General features: G+C 30.7%; 3 protein-coding genes across 4 annotated transcripts; all 3 read left to right on the top strand.

Annotated features, from left to right (window-relative positions):
* The first annotated feature begins 12,421 nt into the window (after positions 1-12,421).
* Positions 12,422-15,066, top strand: LOC123716327. Its single transcript, XM_045672015.1, has 4 exons — positions 12,422-12,489; positions 12,917-12,984; positions 14,029-14,163; positions 14,723-15,066. Exons 1-4 carry the CDS (start codon positions 12,426-12,428, stop codon positions 14,945-14,947), a joined length of 492 nt encoding a protein of 163 aa, XP_045527971.1. The 5' UTR covers positions 12,422-12,425; the 3' UTR covers positions 14,948-15,066.
* Positions 15,067-15,561: 495 nt separating this feature from the next.
* LOC123716441 (GILT-like protein 1) lies at positions 15,562-17,701 on the top strand. The gene is made up of 5 exons (XM_045672204.1): positions 15,562-15,649; positions 15,963-16,015; positions 16,406-16,558; positions 17,060-17,248; positions 17,412-17,701. Exons 1-5 carry the CDS (start codon positions 15,592-15,594, stop codon positions 17,667-17,669), a joined length of 711 nt encoding a protein of 236 aa, XP_045528160.1. The 5' UTR covers positions 15,562-15,591; the 3' UTR covers positions 17,670-17,701.
* A 470-nt stretch (positions 17,702-18,171) lies between these two features.
* LOC123716442 (gamma-interferon-inducible lysosomal thiol reductase-like) lies at positions 18,172-20,604 on the top strand. 2 transcript variants are annotated; one of them, XM_045672205.1, is made up of 5 exons: positions 18,172-18,306; positions 18,726-18,802; positions 18,869-19,018; positions 19,350-19,535; positions 19,744-20,604. In XM_045672205.1, the coding sequence occupies exons 1-5, from the start codon at positions 18,249-18,251 to the stop codon at positions 19,969-19,971; spliced, it is 699 nt and encodes a 232-aa protein (XP_045528161.1). In that variant the 5' UTR covers positions 18,172-18,248; the 3' UTR covers positions 19,972-20,604. The 2 variants fall into 2 exon arrangements, with proteins under 2 accessions (XP_045528161.1, XP_045528162.1); XM_045672206.1 differs by having other exon boundaries at positions 18,207-18,251.
* Positions 20,605-21,611: the final 1,007 nt, after the last annotated feature.

The following is a 21,611-nucleotide window of genomic DNA, read 5'->3' as shown; positions in this document are numbered from 1 at the left end:
TATCTGAATTTCTGTAATATTCAATTAGCAATTAATCAAATTAGTGTAAATACATATATTAATTACAATACATCATGACAAATTTGTACACGTTAATAATGAAATATTTTTTTAAATTAATAATAATTAATATAATTTTACAACATTTTCAATAATTTGATTGTATTATATTCGCAGTATTGAAAGAAATCTATATTTTAAAATAATTGCTAGCAGCTCTATGATTCATATCAATACAATATAACGAATTTCATATAAAGAGATATGTCCAATAATTATACTTCATTAGTACAGAAACTTCTTAATTAAGTTAATTAACAATACAATTAGTATTATACAATATTTGTAAAATAAATTATTATTTTTGTCATAACGACATCTAGTAGAAAATTAAAAGACTAATATCATACAAAACATGTTGCAACAGTTGAAATACTTTTCTAAAATTTTGCTAGATGTCGCTTCATTCGTTTTTTATTTATTATTTACAATACATAGTATGTTCCATTTATACTTATAATCCTTAAGTAGATATTTTAAAATGCATTAAAATGTGAAAGTATCCAATAGCAAGAAGTCATTAATAGTCGACAGTCCTTTTTATTTAAGTAGTGTAAACGAAAGCAAATACTGGTAGGAAGTATTTTTAATAATTATAGATGACGAAAAACTTTAAAAAATAATGTATGTTTTTTTCTTGCTACTATATTAATCGACCCTACATGTCTTATAAAGTAGATCAATGACTTCATAAGTTCATAAATATTAAGTAGGTAGAAAAGGACAAAATTATAATATCAAAGAACAGCGAAGACGTAAAAATGCAAGGACTTAGTATCGTAAATCCCGGGATTGGCGAGCAAGACATCGGCAGGTCTTCATACTCGGAAAATTTTACAGGATTACCGTGTTACCAACCATCTCTTGTTTCCATCAATTCGTTTGAAAAATAATTTTATGAGAGGAACATTATTACTTAGTGTCAACTTATTTATAGGTTATCAGTTATATTTAAAAAAAACGTATGTTTACTTATGCGCGTTAGAAATCTTGACTGATGTAGGAACTGCTGTTACTATATTTAAAGTGCTTCAAGGAGAGGTTAGGTTCTGACTTTTGACCTGTATATTTGATAATGTTGGACAGATGTAATGAATAACATCCGTCGAACTTAGATTATAAAGGGAAATCTAATTATTCTAATAATTGTCACACCTAAAGCCACGTATAGCCACGTATGATATAGAAAAAAACAAAAAGTTAACTGTCGGTAATTAATTGAATTATTACCAATCTTTCGTAGATGTATGTACCTACGTGCATTATTCGCATTGGGAGGGAATAGAAAACACAATATTATAATAAAATAAATCTAAAAATCAATAGAAGCCAACTGTTGCTATAGTTTTTTTAATAAAGGAAATTGCCTTCTGGCTTTGAGTGGTTTCTTATGTGGAGTATAAAATGAAGAGCAGATATGAAGCCACTTATGTTGTTCAATATGAATGCAGGAAAACGGTCCGACTTGTGGAAAGTGGGCAAGCTCTTAAGGCAATTGAATAAAGAAGTCTCGATGCAAAGTGTTAGGTACAATAGAAATCCAACTGTTATTATACATTTTCTGACAACAACAGAAGAACGGGTGTTTAATTGTATTTGCACAAAATAGAGTTACACAAATAGCTCTAGGCTAGCCTATATTTTTAATTAATATATTATATACAGAGCATGGTTACCAGGTAAATTCATGGAGATAGGGAATTATTATACTTAAATTGTTGCCTCGAGCCTAATTATAGATGATATGCGGTTTCCAATTTAGTCTAAATTGGAAACCGCTGTTACACTGTTAGTGACAAACTAAAACAAAAAATATATAATTTTAAAATATACGACACCTTTATAATAATTCTAGTACTGTATTAAGTATTGGCGGAATCTACTTTATCTTACCGTTTATCCAGCTATGGAAAAACCAGTAAAACCAATCTTAAACATATATTGGCCAGACAACTGAAAATTGTAAAAGAAATAATGAACCTAAGATATCAATAGAAAGCCTATCGAAAGTTATTTGCTCAGGATTATAACCATGCACGAAAAGAATTGACCTTTAAATAAATTTGAGTTTGCTCCTTACCATAATCATTCAATGAAAAACTGATTAGCAAAAATATCAAATATAATCTTAACTAATATATACCATAGAATAGTATTCATAATATATATTTTTATTTTATTTGTTTTTTATTTATTTACCTACCTATTTGTGCAAACATAAAGTTAATTTTTTAAGACATTCTGAAACTCCAAACTTGGCACGGACATCAATAACAGGTTTCGATCCTCACACATTGTACCTAATTGTTGATTGTAAAATAAATATCATGTCTCGTTTGATTTTTTTGTAGTTAAATCTATTTTTAATAATAATTTTGTAAAGAATCTCGTCGCTTCCGTGGATTCTTTGTTTAAATAGATAAATAAAAGTAAGCAGTATTTCTCTAGTGGCTTAAACGTGCGAATATCATTCCTGAGATCGTTAATTCGAACCCCGGCTGTGCAATGGTATTTTTGTGTGCGCATTTAATACTCGCCCGTACTTTAAAGGAAAACAAAGTGAGAAAACCGGCACACGTTAGACTTAAAAATTCTTGTATTGTACGTGAAAATTAAGTATAAACACAGAAGAAACAATATAATGAAATAAAAATTACGTAAATAGTGCGACTGGCTTGAATAAGCGATCTTTTTCAGCCATCCTGATATTTTGTTGTTTTAAATAATATACTAACTTGCTAACATTGTTGTAACCCTCAGAATATGATTTTGAAAGTTAATCTACCAGCTAACAAATTTAAATTGAAAATCTAGGTTATTTGAAAGATTTATTTTAGTAACTGTCATGTTAAATTCTGTTCAGTGGCTTGCGTCTTAAACAGTCAGTGAGATGGAATTTGAACCTCCTCTATCGCATGAATTATTTAGATACGAGGTAGTTGTCAGTGAAATGTAGTCACACATGTTGATAAATTATTGACAACATTAATTTCCTTTATTGATGCAAGCGAAACTTGAAATTGTGCTGATTTATCAGCGTAGGCAATTGTTTTTAAATTACATATATAGACAATGTTGTTTTTATCAGTTGTAAGCGTCATGGTCTAATGCTATTTTTATTATCAAATGCAGTGTATTACTATAAGAAAATTGGATCTTCCTAACGATTTCAATCCCTCCTGTTACTCCTAAGACTTTCAGGCCTTTGTTTCAATTATTTCCTTGAGGCAGATAACAAATCCAATTTCCACGTGAAATGGTAAGACTTAAGTGCCACAATAGTACTTATTATATAATAAGTATTAATTCTATTGTTTGTATAGCTTTTAATTCTGTATAAATTTCATTCCGTTTGCGGAGCTTAGATTTGCTTTGTTTAAATGTTAGTCTAGAAATGTAGTTCGCATTGAAAATTCACACGTAATTAATTGGAGGAGGTACAGACGGAACTCAATTACAGATCTCGGAGGTAGTTGTAGATTTATATACGCCTGGATAACTCGAGATCCACCACTTTTCTGCCAATTACACTTTGCACTACGTTCGTGCAACGTCTTTTACTTAAACTTAGCTGTGGATAGTACTGAGTAATGTCTTTTTCTTATTAATTTGAATAAAGAAAAAGGTCTTATCAATTAAAAAATATCGCTATTTCTATGGCCATTTTGTTAAGTAGCTATAATATAATCTCTCCTTCTATGCTTTAATGCCCCTTCTAAGAGTAGAACGATATACATAGATTCGAGATTCGCCCCAGATCTCTCATTCACCAGGCGCATTTATTCTATATGCAAATAAAAAAGTAATTCTGGGGCATCAATCTATAAAATGTCTGGTAATTTGTAATTACGATAAACATATTAGCCTGTAAATAAGGTTAATAAATATAAAAACATCACAAACCTACCAACTGCCTATCCCTTAAAATACAAAGGAGAAAGTCGTTAAAACATATACATGTTATTTATGTATGTATATATTATATGTAACTTTGTAACACATACAATTATATAAATAAACATTTTCCTTATATTAACTTGGCGAATGCACTTTCCAATTTTCCGCGTCTGACTCAAAACTTGGATGAAATATTGTTACGTAGGTTCAAGTCTTGCAAATGAGTTTACAAGAGGAAAATTTATGACGTTTCTGTGTAAATATTTAAATTACATTTTTGTATCAGGTATACTCATACTTATTCAAACTTTCTGCTTGTTTAGACAAAATCTGGACAAAATATTTTGAGCATGCAAATATCCTTTATTTAACTTTTCATGCTCAAAATATCCAAATTTTGTCTGATCCAGTACTGGTACTTTAAATAACTTTGGAAATTACTTGACATTTTGCGAATAATACCTTATCTTTTTTTAATATGACACGGATTTTATTATTAAAAGTATACTGTAAAAACAACAACAAACCTTACTTGCGAATTGTCGTACTATTTTTTTATTAAAGTAGTATACATTACTACATCTAATGTATACTACTATACAAAATATAGTACATATATGCAAATAAGCGTAGAAAGTTTTATATAACCTTCTAAGGTTTAAGTGAATTTATAGTAAAGTATTTAAAATAAAACATTATAATCACTATACAATAAAAAAGAAATGAAAGAAGGACGTCAATTGCTTTCATTTCTTCGTGGAAAATCTTACAAGAGCTATTAATCTGTTTAAATGCGAAGGAACTCTGGCAACATTTCAGCATTTTCTCATAATTTACACGCTTTTCAACCAGACATCATAACGAGACGCACGAATAAAATATAACTGCTTTTTCATTCCCTTTCTATACTTACGTTATGTTACGTTTAATGCTTAGTATAGAGAAGTTTATGCGCTTTTAGCAATTACTTACACTATAGTAATATCTACGTGATACATTACCATCATTATTATACTATGTTACTAGTACGCGTTTATTTAATTAGTACTTGTATGCCTGATCACCTACTTGCATTTAAAACAACAACCAATGAAAGATGTGAGATATTTGTGTAACACGCGATGACTGTCTTATTACTACAAGCTGTACATATGTTACAGGTTTCTTTAACAAGAAATCAATATCTAGAAGCGGTCAATACAAAACAAATGATTCTTTTTATATTTAGTTTAAAGGCTTTTTTAATTTGCATGGAACCCTCGAGCACTATTCAGATTCTTTTAACCCTATTTCCAGTACAATAAATTAATACAATGCGGAGAGCTACAGGAAATCTTACAAATGAAAATAATTTGCTGGAACGAAATTTAAATGAGATTGTCGACCTAAGCTTTGTATCGCCAGTTGTATAAATTAGTATAGTTGGTCAAAGCGACGTAGACTTGTTACTAACCACGTACAGCATTTCTAGTGCCTTGTATTGGATTTATTAAATACAAGTTTCTTCATCCGCATCTGCGATTATATCTGAATGAAATTATGTCAATTGTGACTCACAAACATTGAAGGAATATGTACATGGATTTGTTTTACTTCGAACTTTGAAAATCTCTTATTGCTCTGATCTGATTTAATGAGAACCCTTGCGATTCTGATAACGCTTTAAAAAACTTAATTAGATATAGTAAAAAATATTACCAATTACACATAAAAAGATAAACCAATGGGTATGTCGTTAATGTCGATGAGATTAGTATAACACAAGTTGCATTATTAAGTAAAAAAAATATATGCAATTTTAAATTTAACATCGATTTTTATTCTCATTAACTTATTAATTTTTAGAATCCTTATGCAAATTGCGCCTATGTAGTAGCTACCATGACATATATCGGTGTTGTCTTTTTTAGTTTATTGTAAAAATCCAAGAACGATCCAAAGTTTGGGAACAAATCCTTTGCAAACACGTCACAAAAATGAAGGAATTGTAAAACAATAGATGTATAATATACAATTTACAAATTACGTGTACACCGTATAAAAATGTAATCGGAACACTTACTGTGTTTCACCCAAATACAGCCTTCTCTTCTGTCCTGGAGCGCAAGCGGCCAGAATGTATTTCATATATACAAAAAAAAGGTTTGTAATATTGAATTCCAATTACTAACTTTATTTTTGGTTTAATTAATCAATTCGCTGTTGAGAGTTCATAATTAGTCAGAGCACCGACTCGGTCGAAAACTTTAGAGAACATTTTTTTGGATTCACATTGTAAACGCCAATTATTTAGTGAATTATTGAAAATCGGAATCATATTACAGACCAGCCCCGCTCAATGGGCTCTGAATTAAATAGGTTACCTGTGGGTAAGTAAATATTAAGGTGTAAAGGTTTCGCGTGTGACACGCACTTTAAACTTTTTTAATGGAATAAATAGTTATAGTACAAGTTTTTTTTTATCAATGTTGGGAAAGTGCTAATAAGCCTTAATTTATAAACCCGTTCTCACAACTGCCTCTATGGCGTTGTAAAGCGGCATATAACCCACAGATACGTTACGTATTTTATCAGAGAAAAATAATGCCAAGACTCTTTTAGGTCGAATGGCGTAAAATTTCAAATAACCAATTTGCTATAATAAATAAACGTTGAAAGTAACTTACAAATTAAGCAACAAAGAAATTGAAAATGTAAATGCAACGACAAGTTTTAAAAGTTAAAAAGTATTTTTTCTCACGTATTTTCAGCAAGGTGCTTTCATACAATGTTTTATTCATGTAGTGTAAATATCGCGTAGATCTAGAAGCATAGAGATAGCGAGGTTGATGTCAGTATTAATAAGTTAGTAGCGAGCGACCCCTATACTTGACCCACGTTTTAATACCTGAAACTCGTTTACACAAACAAGCGACGTATTTGACTTTTTAGCACTTCAAAGGTTTGCCTCGAACGACAAAGGTCGGTCGCCAAAAGTCAAGTTCTAAAATAAGTGACTGGAAAATGTCTAAATACTAATTATATACCACACACATTTTCAAGTCTAATACTAAGAAAGACAAACTAAAATAATAAGTAACCTCCTTCTTTGGGTTTTTTGAAGTCGGTTCAAAATGCAACCAAGCTCAGATACACGTTAGTTTCCACAAGTGCTACGTAATGTAGCGCTTTCAGCATTGTAGCATTAATAAGAAATTCATGTTATATAGGCACAAATTTATTTGCAAGTTGTGCGGATATGTACTAGCTGTTATAGAATTAAACACGGTATTGAATAAGTAATTATTGATTATGTAAAATTATACAACCTTGTTAAATTGTTAAGTGTATTTTTCTCTATACCTTAATGAATGCATGTAGTATTATCGAGGAGTACTTTTCGGGTTAAATGAAATTCCAAAAAAACGTTACGGGGCTTAAGTCATGATGGAACAATAAATTTCAACTTAGAATTTTCTTAAAGTGGATTCAAAGTTCATTTAGTATACAAAAATGGCGGGGTAGTCGACCCAGCCGGGATTCAAGCTTGAATTAGCCGATAAGTCTATTTGAACGCTGGGTTCAATAACTTATAGATTTTTGATGTTATTAAACCATTTTTTAATATTGCTGAACAGATTTTCGGCTCGCAGTAGCTTAAATTATTTATTTCAGTAGTTTGTATTTGACAGGATTGGTTGTTGTTCTTGGTTGTATAGGTGATTATTAATCATAATAATTATTGTTTTTACTATTAATACTTCTGATTTAAACTACTAGGAATAACATGCCTACTAGGAATAATTCAGGGAATAATAAAACAGTTTCTCTTATATTTTTTAGTTTATCAGTTTTCTTTAACACATAAGAAAATAAAGATGTAGAATAGTTACACTTTTTATGTCCAAAGCTTTTTAGAAAATTTTCGCTTCAATCTGTAATATAAATAATCTAGCGCTGTGGTAAATTGACGTCAGTGTATACCAAAATTAAAATAACTATTTCCAAATCTATTCCAACAGTCGGAACCGCTCGTATACCAAATTCTGAGTCTGTTTTATTATTTCTCGTCAAAGAAATGTGTCGAACGTCCAATCTACTTTCGCACCAACTAAAAGTATACTCAGAATATATTTCAGAAATAATATATATTTAATACGAAAATAAGCATAAGTACTTTACCGAAGTAATTAAAAAGTTTTGATTCGAGTAATTTTTTTTCGTAAAACTTAATAAATTCTATACACCATTAGTCTACCATAAATAACGTGTTTAAACTCAGGGAAAATTATGAAAAAGATACAGGTATAGATTTTCTCGAATATTCGCTAAAGAAATTATAACTTTGCTGAGGGGCTGAGCTTAAGGACCTCCCGTAGAACATTTTTTTGCAGCTGATCACCTCATCTAACTCTCAGTTGCTCCACGACTTTTTGGCCACCGAGTATACATATATTATGGTCTATTTAATACAAGACATTTTTTTACGCGATAAAAACTTACTTAGCGTAAGCGTGCTGATACTCAAAAGCAATGTTTATATAAAGCCTCATGAAATATTTATTGCCCATTTGGAGATTTGAAAAGCCAAAATTTTCCGCCAATTTAACAAGATATGATGGCAATAATTCTACACAATCTATGAAGGCTTGATATAGGGTTTGTACATTTCAGAATAGATTCAGCGATTGTCTAGACGAAGCAAGAATATTTATTCGAATCATAACGAGATGAATAAAACATTGAAATGCGGCCACATGTTCTCGGATCTACACCTTTTAACTTGCGCTAAGTTTTAAGTTAAACGCAAATAATATCTTCACGATATTAACCGAAGATGGAGAGCTAAATTTTACATGAGATGTCGAAAGCGTTCCGGAAAAATTAGGGTGTATCTCGTAATAAACGTAACATTTAATTTTCTCCAATATTTTAAAACTTCACGATATTATTATAAACGGTTTTATATTCACTTTATACGAAAAATCTGTTAATCGGTTTCGTAATATGAGAGTTTTCTAATATTTATACAGTTTAAACTCTATATAATGACACTGATGGGACTGTGCATTTTATGCATACGTCGTTAAATGGAGAGAAGAAAAATCTGAATTGGAAAAAGGAAAACGTTTATTTCAGACTAGCGTTATTAGTTATGTACATAAAAAAGAATTTTATTTGAATGCTATTGCGTATAGTATTTTATTTTTGTCTGATGTCTTTGGCTGCACCAGTAAATTCGTTGTATTTTTTTACCTATTTTATCCTACGATATCAAGGCATTTTGGTGATAAAGGAAGTAGTAGAATTTTCTTTATCACCTTGTTCTCAATCCTCAGTGTTTCTTACTGAATCCAATTTTATTTGTCTGTGAGTGAAGCCGTTGTAAGCAGGCAGTTGTCTACTTCGATGGGAGTTTGAAGATTTGGCGTTAACCTGCCATGTTGAACTGTTCAGGGAATCTGAATCCACTCGGTTAATGGAAAGACGTCGGCGCTATCAAACTCAGGTTCTGTTTCCACATCATGAATCGTAGAATTGGTACAAAGTCCAGCATGTCGAAAAGAGTGTTGTATAGTTGTGGGTATCAATCCTTACCAGGCATTAGACAAAAATAATTCTGCATGCAGCATATTATCAGAAGTTTTACACTGAAGGAAGATTTGGAGGATGAAACGCAGAACTGTATGTTTGGAAGGTTTGATAGAAACGGCTGGAAGATTTTCATTTCGGACGCCATGACACATTTTGAGTCGCAAAGCTAGTGGGCTGAGAGTGTTCCCAAAGGCTGAAACCACTAATTAATTTAACTAAAAAACCATAGCCTTAATACGGCACATTATCTTATATACTGCAATTCGTACGTTTCTATATTTTAATAAAATGCTCAACATATTGTAACAGGCTTTGTGGAAATATTAATTGTCCATTAGAAATTTTCGCTTTCCGTTTCATTATCTGTTTACGTTAATAAAAATGAATGTAAATCATGCCATTAGGGGCGCTTCAAGGCTTCGAGGCAGAGTTGATTTCGAGCCTGGCTCTAATTGAAATTAAATCTCATTACTTGGATAGCGGCATTTAGATTCAAAATACAAATTAAACCATATTATGGTTTAAATTTGTATTTAGTGCGGTGGTTTGGATATATTGATATCATATTGTACACGTAAATACAAGTAAAATTCTGACTTGATCGTAATACTTACCTGTTAAATTAAGATAAATAAAAAAAAATACAAATAATATAGCGGCCATCAACGATATTTCTCATTTGTACTTAATCTTCCTTTTGTTAAATATTGACGTTCATAAGTGTAAAAAGTTACCAATATGATTAAATAAATTTTATTGTCAGGTTTATGTAGAAGAAAATTGTCAACAAAGCATCTCCAAATCAAGGTCTTTCCAACTACGATACATATTCCGTAGTTGGAAATGACTCTACGGAACTTATCTCCTAGACAGGAAATTAGCTGTGAGAACCCGTTTTCGATCAATATCGAGGTTTCACATGGTATAACGCAATACAAGGTAACAGGCCATCAATCAGTGATCAAAAATCTATAGATTTCAGAAACCTATTGAAATTGAAAAATAATCACAAATTTCGAATAAAAAAATACACTGGAATCAGTATTGGAAAGCATGATCAACTCCGGAGATAGATCACGTCTGAAATTGAATTTTTCAGATCTGCTCCCGTAATAATATTTGCTTATAGGTTTCATTGCTTCGCTACATCTGTATCGTCCGTAAAGCGAAATGAAAATGCAATTATGTGGTGTTGAATTTTTATTTTCCTTTCATTTGTAAATTTGAAATATCTTATTAAAGTGAAGTTATCTTCAAACAACATGGAGCCATCGATGCATTCTAGCATCAAGACAGCATTACAACCTTATGGTTTGAAAAGCATTTTTATTGTTACAAGCATTGAGTGATTTCATTATTGTACATCTAATAATTAATAAATAATTCGTAAATTTGCAAATTAAACGGACTAGAAACCTAGAAAGAGCTTGATCTTAAAGTATGTTATTGTTTATTTGTTGTATATTGAGCATGCAAAAGCTTCTTGTCCTTGATAAGTTTACTAATAATTTAATACAATATTATAATATTCTAAACTTTCAAACTGGTACAATATTTGCATACTCTACCGTGCAGTATACGTTTGGTATCTGCAATGGACTAACTTAATTTCTCTTCCACTTTGTAGCAAAGTTATACCACCTGGAGTTTAGACTAACGACTCGTAAACTATATATGTATATTTCGAACTAATGGCGAAATGTATATTTCGCCATTATAAATCCATATATTAATTAAGGTGAAAAATAACAAGTATTCTAAAGTAATTTGCCTTTGTGAGAATTAAAAAGATCAAAAAAAAGCGTGAGCTCAAACAGAATCTGGCAGCTTAATTGCTAAAAGGATTTTAGTTGTAATTTTATTAAACTGTGTGTGAAAGGGCCGCGCTTACAAAGTTATACGATCATGGTGCAAACGTCTAGCTAAATCCTTGTAACTAGAGCCATTCATAGCTGGTGCTTGGGCGAACAATGATGGAGCCGACACAAGTACTTGAGTATAATCATCGAAATTCTGTCCATACCTGAACATCCTTTCAGACTTTACAACCAGGCTTTTAAGAGGTATACTTTGCACTTATGTAAAGATAGCTACGAAGTTTGGCAAAGGATATTAAACGAGGCTTTATCATAAAGGATGGAGAATGTTTTCTATTGTTGATATTTATTCGAGCTGACGTGTGTCGGTTTTATGTAGATTTACGATAGTACTGTTCAATAACGTAAGTAATTTTCCTTAACCAATATTGCTATTTTAAGCCATATTTTGGATCGGGTAAAATCAAACATAAATCCGTATTACGTAATGTGTTGGACTTTCCAAAGACTAATGTAATTTAAGGATCAGAACAAACATTTCGATAAACTGTAAAACTTTGATATATAATATCTAAAGGTAATAGATACGTACCGTTGCCTTCGCTTAGGACAGTTGAGCAGAAAAGTTATTACGATCACTTATCTCACCAATCGATATGGTTTGATTATGATTAAAGACCCTTAGATAAATTTAGTCAGACTTCACATAGTTGTAGTCTTGTCTCTGATCTCCCTCGACATACTAAGTATAATGATGACCCTAGCTAAATCAATATGTTTATTATAGCGCATAAGTAGATTATATTATACGCTATGAACTTTATAATAAACTCAAGTGAAGTGGCAATTACATATAAGGTATTTTAGTCCAATAAAAGTAGGCAACGAATACGTTAATCGTTATAATATAAATATTTATATGGAAGTATTCAACACGCGTCTGAAATTCGAATTATTTAAAGAAACAATAAAACGTTATGTGTGCTTAAATATTTCTACTTATTTGCGTAATATTAGTTTTGATATATAAGTATGATTTTTTGATGTATTAAAGATTGTTACATGTTAATAATTAACATGAAGTTAATTGTAATTGTTATTTTTATTGGTGTAACGGTGAAGTGTAAAGCTTTTAGTTTGGGTATGCTCGTTTTAAGTAATGTAAAATAATCCTTGACGTAAAGGGGTTACGAAAGACATTGTCAATAACAGGATCATAATCCCATTATAACTTTTGTTTTGTTCTATAAGAGCTCAAACATATTGCCATTGGAATACTACCAGTTATATATTAAAAGTATGTTTTTTTTTAAATTTCAGATCCGGACTGATTTACTAGTTCCATTTCAATGATACTCTATACTTTTAATCTTACAACTTTTTTTTGTATAAAAAACGTTGATAACGTTCGCTAATAGTTTTTTATACATAATTTATGTCACTTTATAAAAGGTATTATTGTTATGTACCTATGAGTTGATTCTATACACAGTATAGAACACAGTATACGTGCAAGGTGATATGTACTAACCATACGTGCAAGGTTTTAAAGGTGTGTTTATCTCCAGACTACTATGATGCCGGTCCCGACTTCGATAGGCCGTTGGATAATGATTCTGAAGAAGATTCAAATCAGGTAGGTGTGGGAGTTTTAAATAGGACTTATTCGATCAAAGCTTTTTAGGTACTTCAAACATATCTATGTACTTTATTCAAAGCTTGTTCGAACACCATTGAGAGAATAATATTTTGTACGGAATATGTGATATTTCAAAACAAGAATGTAATTATAATGTACTATCGGCCTGTCCCGGTCCATGACAGGAAACTTATAAAATAAATATAGTTTATTTATTTAGAAATAATTTATTTCGAACGGTCAATTAGTTTTTGAATTAATCTGAAGTAAAGAACACAATTTCGGGCAGTTTAAAAATGAGCTATTATGAGCTTGGTTAAATGCCGTTTTAAATTAACAAAATAATTTAATATTTCATGAAGGATTAGTCATTGCCAATAATTTGATGATGAATTGACACCTTAATAATTTATTGGTTTGTTAAATTTAAATTAATAGCATTTTAGGATACGTAGTGTTATAATTACTAAATCTATCGAAGATTAGTAATAAAACTCTTTAAAAGTTTGAGTTACTATTATATCTATATATATATAAATTACTCTCGTGTACGTTGCAGGACGTGTATTCATTTGTAGATCCTTAAAAAGTACAAATAATTGTATTTTCGAGGTCTTTTGTCCACTATGGCGATCATTCGACACATAAGAAATTAGCCTGGTTTTAGCAAAAATAGGAAGATACCTCGATATATACTTTTCGCTATGATAATGCCTATATAAGTATAAGAAAGTCATTATATTAGTCGAGGCAGCGCGATCTATGACTCAAAAATCCGAAATGTTTTGTCCACTTAGCACTAAGAGTGTTCGATTAACAATAACTAACCTGAAATTTAAGTAAACGACAGCCACAATTATATAATTCTTTTAAAAACATACACAGATATTGACTCCAATACCACATAGTATATATGAGACACCGGGGTCACTTTAGTAAGTCTACTATAGACTTAATTTTTGTATGGTTTAAAACCATTAAAAAATAATAACAGTTTAAGATAATAACAACATCAATTTCACTTGCCATCATTGCCCTAAGGAATGCTACGGGAACAAGTTACATGCGTGTGCGCTGGATATTGTGAAGTCCAATACTCGTGCTTTGAGGTATAATATTTGCATAATGAAGTATTCCCACAGCAATCAAGGTTCTGATGATAACTCTGCTGACAAGGTACGACTTCTTAACCTAGTAAATTAATTTGTTAAAGATCCAGTAGAATTATAAATTGAATTTCAAAAAAATGAAACCAATGGCGCTACAACATTTTAAAGTCTAGTGAGCCTCAGATTTCTTTTTTTTTCGTGATCATTTGTTTCTTTCTAATATACAAGTAAGTAGGTATAGTCTTCTGCGCCTGACACACGCCGTCGATTTTTTGGGTCTAAGGCATTCCGGTTTCCTCACGATGTTTTCCTTCACCGTAGACTTTCTACGTGCTCATACTACACAGTAGTACGTAGAAAATCTACTTTCGCCCAGTAGGAGTTCGCAAAAATACGCAAGCTGATGCCACTCTGATGCTGTATAGAATTATAAAATAGTCATTATTTTTAGTTTAACTACTGTTCATACATTTGTAATTTATTTTGCGCGGTCGTGACTATTCAGCAACACAATTTACCGATCGACTTTTCCTGAATGAACTTTATATAGACATATTATTTTAATAAGTTATTCTAATGACAGAAAAGCAAAATAAATGAAACTTATCAATCACTTAACTTTTCAGTGTGGCAAAGCTCTGTATATCGACTCAGCACCAATAAGGGAATGCGCTAAGGGTAAAAGAGGCACTGAGCTTCTAAAATACTACGGCGAAGAAATCATAAAGGCAAATTTAAAGCACGTTTCACACATTCAAATAAATGGTGTCAAAAATGACGGAAAACACTTTATGCGAAATGTTTGCGCAGCATTTGCTGAGCCCCCTACAGAATGTCAGGATATTTTGTAACTCGAGCACATTTGACATTATTATATAGTTCCCATATGAACTCGGATATTAGCTATATACATGTCGAAGGTAGAGGAAATGAGCTGGTGTGTGAAAAAATAAATATAATTAAAAAAGGCTTTATTTTGAACACATTCATTTTCCTTACACACAGTAAATTAAATTAAAAACTGCAGTTTCTTTTTACATGGACCTCAACTAACCCGAAACAAGATTCAAAGAAATAAAGTCATAGAACCTAAATCTCATTACACTCAGTCGAAGTGAGAAATGTCATGTTGTCATTTATGAAAAAGAGTACCATGTTTTTGATAAGTGTATTAAATTATGCTTTTTCGTAACATCATAAAGGGATTTTACTACTTCCAAAGAATAATTTAACTTTTTGTTAAATATGGTTGATTTTACCACAGGTACAGGTATAATTTTAAATATATTTTGCTGATATTCTTTATACTGGTATATGTGAAAATAGCTGGTACGTTAGGCGCTAAATCATCTACACTACATTTAAATAATATAAATTATTTCCAATGAACTTGTAAGTTTGATCTGTGGCTAATGACCCGTGATTGATAATATTAGCTATATCTAATAAATGTGTGTTAGTTTGACATCATTGTCAATAAGATACAGAAGTTAACATGAAGACTATAATTTATTTGTTTTTGGTTCATTATTTTACAATAAGAGCATTAGCAGGTATTTTTTTTATAATTTGTCCCTTTTAAAAATCCAGCCCTTGTATTAGTTCAAGTTCAGTCAATTATGATTATTATTATCGACCATTGAATAGTCGTTAATTTATAATTCTATCAATATATTATCACAGACTATCAGAAAGTCTTTTAATTTGTAGATTTATGAATATTGGTAAATCAACTAAAAAATATAGCTGATTTGAGCTAATTTAAATTTGATGTTATTAAAAAACGAAAATGGCAGGTCATACCAGCACCATTGCTCCGACATAATTATATAATATTGAATGTAAAACACCAGTAATCCTTTACAGAGACGAACGAAATTACAGAGAAAAATGAAACAAAACTATTTGATGAGAACGCGGTAAAAAATCTCTTTCCACATTTTTTAATCTGTTATAAATCCATTAAGCTAAATTTGTATTATAGTTAAACTGTTAACTGATAGTGTATACAGTCGGCTTGACTGTATACACTATACACACAGAGTAATGTATTATATTTCAAGCACTTATCATCCAATCGGAATATGTAATTACTATATTTAATTGACTGATAGTAAAAAATCGCAATTCGAATTCAGCGCAATATTTATTTTCTATTCAAATTTAGACCATTTGCAAGATTAAAACGAGTTTTATATCACATTTTTTAATACCGATGTTTTCACGTGTTACGTGTGTTTGCGTTATTCCTAGAATTATGTCAGACTATATGGAAAAGTCTTTAATATATTAATGCCATTCATTTTCAGGACATTGAAAAGCCTCCGAAATTAAACATAAAATATTATTATGAAAGCCATTGCCCTTACTGCAGGAATTTCGAGACAGATCATTTTAAACAAATTATTGAAAAGCTACATGACTATTTGGATATTCAAACATATCCATATGGAAATGTTAATGTAAGTTTATTCTCAGTGTTTGTGTATGATTGAATTATAAAATAAAATTATACAAATGTCGCATAAAATGGGCATACTAGAGATACCTACTATGCAAACTTTATTGTATTTTCAAAAAGAAACAATTAGCATTTTTTTTTAAACCTGCCATTGTCAAATCCTATTAAAAAAAATTTGTCCCGAATAACAATTCCTTTGATTTTAAGTCTTTCAGGTGGTATTCGAATTCGAACCTGGTATATGAACGAGTATATTATTCATAGATTTTATGTAAAATAATAAGAAAATAATGAATGATATAATATTCACTAAAGATCTGATGCTTTCCTCGCTCAACAAATAATTATAGCAACCAACGAGGATATGCTGCCACAGGGACAAAACTTATTAAATTTATTTTATAATTATCCAAGTTTATTTATTAAAATGTCAAAATGTATTTTTTATGAGGTCTTAACTACTGTAAATCTAATTTGAAAAAATAATATTTTTCTTTTACAGAGATTACATCTACCAAATAATACATTTGAATATGCGTGTCAACATGGGCCTGAGGAATGTTATGGTAATAAATTGCATGCCTGTGCTTTAGATGTAATTAAAAACCATACTGCTGCTCTACTGTTTAACAATTGTTTGATGGACATATCACAAGAAAACAAGGGTTCTGATGATAAAGCTGCTGACAAGGTATTTTCCTATTTTGGTGTAATCTCAATTTATAACCTGTAGAAAGTAGAACAACTTAGCAATTAATAGTTATAAGCTAATAGGATCGCTAATTAAAAAATACTTGATAGATCTTAAAATATGTTTTATTTTTATAGTAAATAGTAGAGGTATCTTTTTGCAGTGTGCCTCTAACATGGGATACGATTCAAATGTAATAAAAGAATGTGCCCTTGGAGAAAAGGGCAGTGAACTTTTTAATTACTACGGAGAGGAGACAAGTAAACATAAAATACGTGGTGTACCAAAAATATGGATAAATGGGTCAAAATATGAAAGAAGTCACGACGTTATGGGAGATATTTGTAAATATTTTCTGAACCCTATACCACCTTGTGAAAATTATGATAGCACGAAAAATGATGAAGAAAACGATAAATAAATCACTATTTATTTAATTAATTGAATTATTATTTAATTCATTTATCCATCCTCTTAGTTACATGTAAATCAATACTTTTTTTTACTAAAATATTCATACGCTGAGATAAAAGACATCGCCCTTTAGCTTTAGCCTGGCTGTTTCACTATAGTGCATACCTTGATATATAATAGACGTTTTCTCTGTTTGAAAGTGAACTCACTTCCTAGGTTGACTGTGTCTGGTCGTTGATTACATTTCTTGCCAAAACTACTTGGTTAAACTACTACTGCTGTGCCTTCTAATTCTGAGTCTTCTCTTTCACATTATGGGTTACCAAGCTGTATTATATACTATTCATTTTATTTAAAAAATGTAATTAAAAATATTCGCAATAAAAAGAAAATTTGATTAGAATGTTGTGAACATTACAAAAAATGTGAAATGTCTAAATAATAATGTTAACTATATGTTATGGCTTACATTTACCAGGGTATTTCCAAGTCACATATATAAATAATAAACGATACGTATTAATTGATACAAATATTGTGTCAGTAGCTCAGTATCCAATGAACATTCGAACCGAGAGAACATAAAATGGTGCGTGATTTTCTTCTTTGTTTATTCTTTGTGACATTAGCCAATTCGTACACAGGTAAGGAAACATTTTAATTATATTAGCAACGCTTTTATAGTGCTTAAAAAATATTTAAATTTTATTCACGTCAGAAAATACAATTAATTTTAAAATTACCTTTAAAAACCACAGAAGTTTATAGAAACTTAACGAGACTTGTCAGTAGCGCGTATTTTTTTCTAAAACTTTGATTTCTTTCTTCTTTAATCTCTCTCACCGTATATTACCTTGTGAAGTAAAGAGCGGGTACGTTACACGTTACACATTTATTTTATTTGACGATTATATGTTTTAAATATGGTATCCAAATTATCTGGTATACATCCATCCTAGAAAATAGAAAATGATTTAACATGAAACAAGAAACATTTTTTTAAAAATTTTAATAATTAGAATAATGACAGAATAACATATATATCCTTATACAATTCTTACAGATGTACTATTTAACGACTTGCTTGATGAAGATCCACCTACTATTGATGCCGATTTAATGAATTTTATTCCTGACAAGGTTAGTTAGTTATTCGTATAATAAATACTTAATATATGTATTATCCTTACTAGATATATTTTGCAGACGTACACGGGAGAGAAAGTCAATATAAAATTATTCTACGAATGCTTCTGTCCAGGTTGCAGAGATTTTGAGAGCACTGAATTTAATGAAGCAATCAATAAGTTGAATGACTATCTTGATATTCAAACTTATCCCTACGGAAATGCTGAGGTAATATATAAAACTGTAGAATACCCGTCATTTTCAAAGTTAAATTCATTATATCACATTTGATACATCAAAATTCATAATATAATAACCTTTTAATGAATATAATTATTTTTTAGATGTTAGAACAATATAATTGCATATTTATTGTAATATTGAAAGAAATTTATAGTAAAAATTAAGTAAAACCCTATAGAAACTAAAACCGACAAATGTCAAAAGTGTCTAATTGACCCTATATTTTATTGTAAGATTTTTTTTGTAAATATATGTAGGGTTATATAAATAAATAAAAATCTATTCATTCATACGATGCTCACTATTGATTTAACAGACAAAAGAACATGACGGTAAAGTGGAATTTATATGTCAACACGGGCCTAGTGAATGCTACGCAAACAAACTTCACGCATGTGCCTTGGATATAATTACAAATCACACAGCTGCATTACTGTTTAATATCTGCATGATGGATAATTCACAAGAAAACTTGGGATCAGATGACGAAGCCGCTGATAAGGTAGTTTTTGTCTCAATACCTTAAATGTTCTGCTTTTGTGTATTTGATCAGATTATGTCGAACGTGAAATCCCGATGTTTCAGTTGAACGAACGAATACCATATTACGAATGTCTGCTCAACATTATTTTCATAAAAACTTGCTTATGAAATGAAAGACACAGAAATTTAAATAAAAAATATAACTTAATATACTTGTTATGTTTCAGTGTGGGGCAAATATGAGAATAGATTCAACGCCCGTAAAATCTTGTGCCAAAGGAGCTAAGGGCATAGAACTGCTAAAATACTACGGATTAGAAAGCAATAAAGTTAATTTTAAGTATGTGCCATTCATTCTTATAAATGGAGAAGAGAATAAAGGACAAAATTTTATCCAAGATGTATGCAAATATTTCTCGAAGCCACCACCACCCTGCCTTGGTTTAAAAAACTAAAAAATAATTGTCTCACAATATAATATTTTTTGTTTACTTATTTTAAATTAAAGCAATCGGTAATTATATTATAACAGAGAAAATACCACCCAACCGCTAAATTATATGTATGATTTTCTATAATTATATGTAATATAAAATAACTAAATTCATGTAATGAGGAATAATATTGATACCTTCCTTATAACTAGGCCTGTGTATAGAATACACACATCCTAGATTATAGTAAATGTTTTAATCCAATAGTATAATAATTGCAAATAAATTACATATTTAGGAGCATAAATGTCCTATAAGTTAAATTTGCAAGTCACTATAATACGCACTTTAACCCTTCGCCAATACAAAAATTGAGATATACAAAAACAGGATAACTTGAGGCTGTGGATTTTCCTTATTTTATCTTATTACCAACGAAACTACATTAGGTTACGTATCTCTCAACCAATTGTACGCTACATTACATTAACCACGAGCTGATTTTTAAAATTTATTTAACAATTTGTGTCACACTTATGGTTCACCTGTTTAATTAATCTGTTATTGTTTATTTATTTTTCTTTATCAACGTCCATCTCCCTACTTCATGACCTGGATGAAGCTGTTACACAGTAATAAAAAATATGAATAATATAGGCGGAGTGTTTCATTACCCCAAATAACAAAATAATATTATCGTTATCGTGGTCATAAATATTATTACAAATATGTTATACCGGTTATATATGGTGCACGTTTACGTCGGTAACATTGAAAATGTTTAGAACAGGCCAGTTAAAAACATTGCTAATGAAAACTTATTTGAATTTTAATTTAAGAATTTTAGTTTTTTTTTTATTCTTTGGTAACCTAATGTAGTATATTGCATTCATTTGTCATTTGTTTTTGAGAATTGGAGGCAAACCTAAAACTCTTGTTACAAGAGAAAATGAACCTAACGCGAAAAAAAAAACAGTCAATGATTTATTATGACTATCTTTGTGGGCTTACTCAACAACAAAGCTATGATAAGCCCCATCTTGTGTTAGTGGCACTAATTTACAATTACTTTAACGATTTAAAGCATGAACGTAGCAATGTCAATAATGATCCGCGTGAGGGACGTCCTGTAACAGCGACTACTGAAGATAACATCAGTGCTGTGCGACGCATGATAGAGGAAGATAAGAGAGAACCTATCAGCAGATACGGGTAAACCTAGGCATTGATATGAGTCAACTTCAAAAAATAATACACGAACATTTACGCGTCAGGAAGCTTTGTACCAGATGGATTCCTCATACTTTAACCGATGACTAGAAACACCTACGCATGGACTGGTGTCACCAAATGTTAGATAAGTTCAACGGCGGCGACTGAATGCTTTATTTGACATCGTCACAGATGATAAAAACTGGATATATTGCTACGAACCCGAAACCAAAAGACAATAATCTCAGTGAGTGTTTCCTTTCGACGATCGGCCAACTACGGTAAAGAAAGGAAGAAGCCAAGGAGAAAAGATGATTGCCACATTCTTTGGTCGGAAAGGTCATTCGTGGCAATTAAGCTAGAAGAGGGAAGGACAGTAATTGCAGACTGATGTCAATCGCTGTTTGCCTGTTGTCTTGGAAAAAATTCGACAGCAGCGCCCTCGAAGC

Source organism: Pieris brassicae, chromosome 11, assembly GCF_905147105.1.
Source record: "Pieris brassicae chromosome 11, ilPieBrab1.1, whole genome shotgun sequence".
In the NCBI taxonomy this organism is placed as follows: domain Eukaryota; kingdom Metazoa; phylum Arthropoda; class Insecta; order Lepidoptera; family Pieridae; genus Pieris; species Pieris brassicae.
Note: the sequence above shows the minus strand (reverse complement) of the source record. Positions and strands in the feature narration are given on the sequence as shown.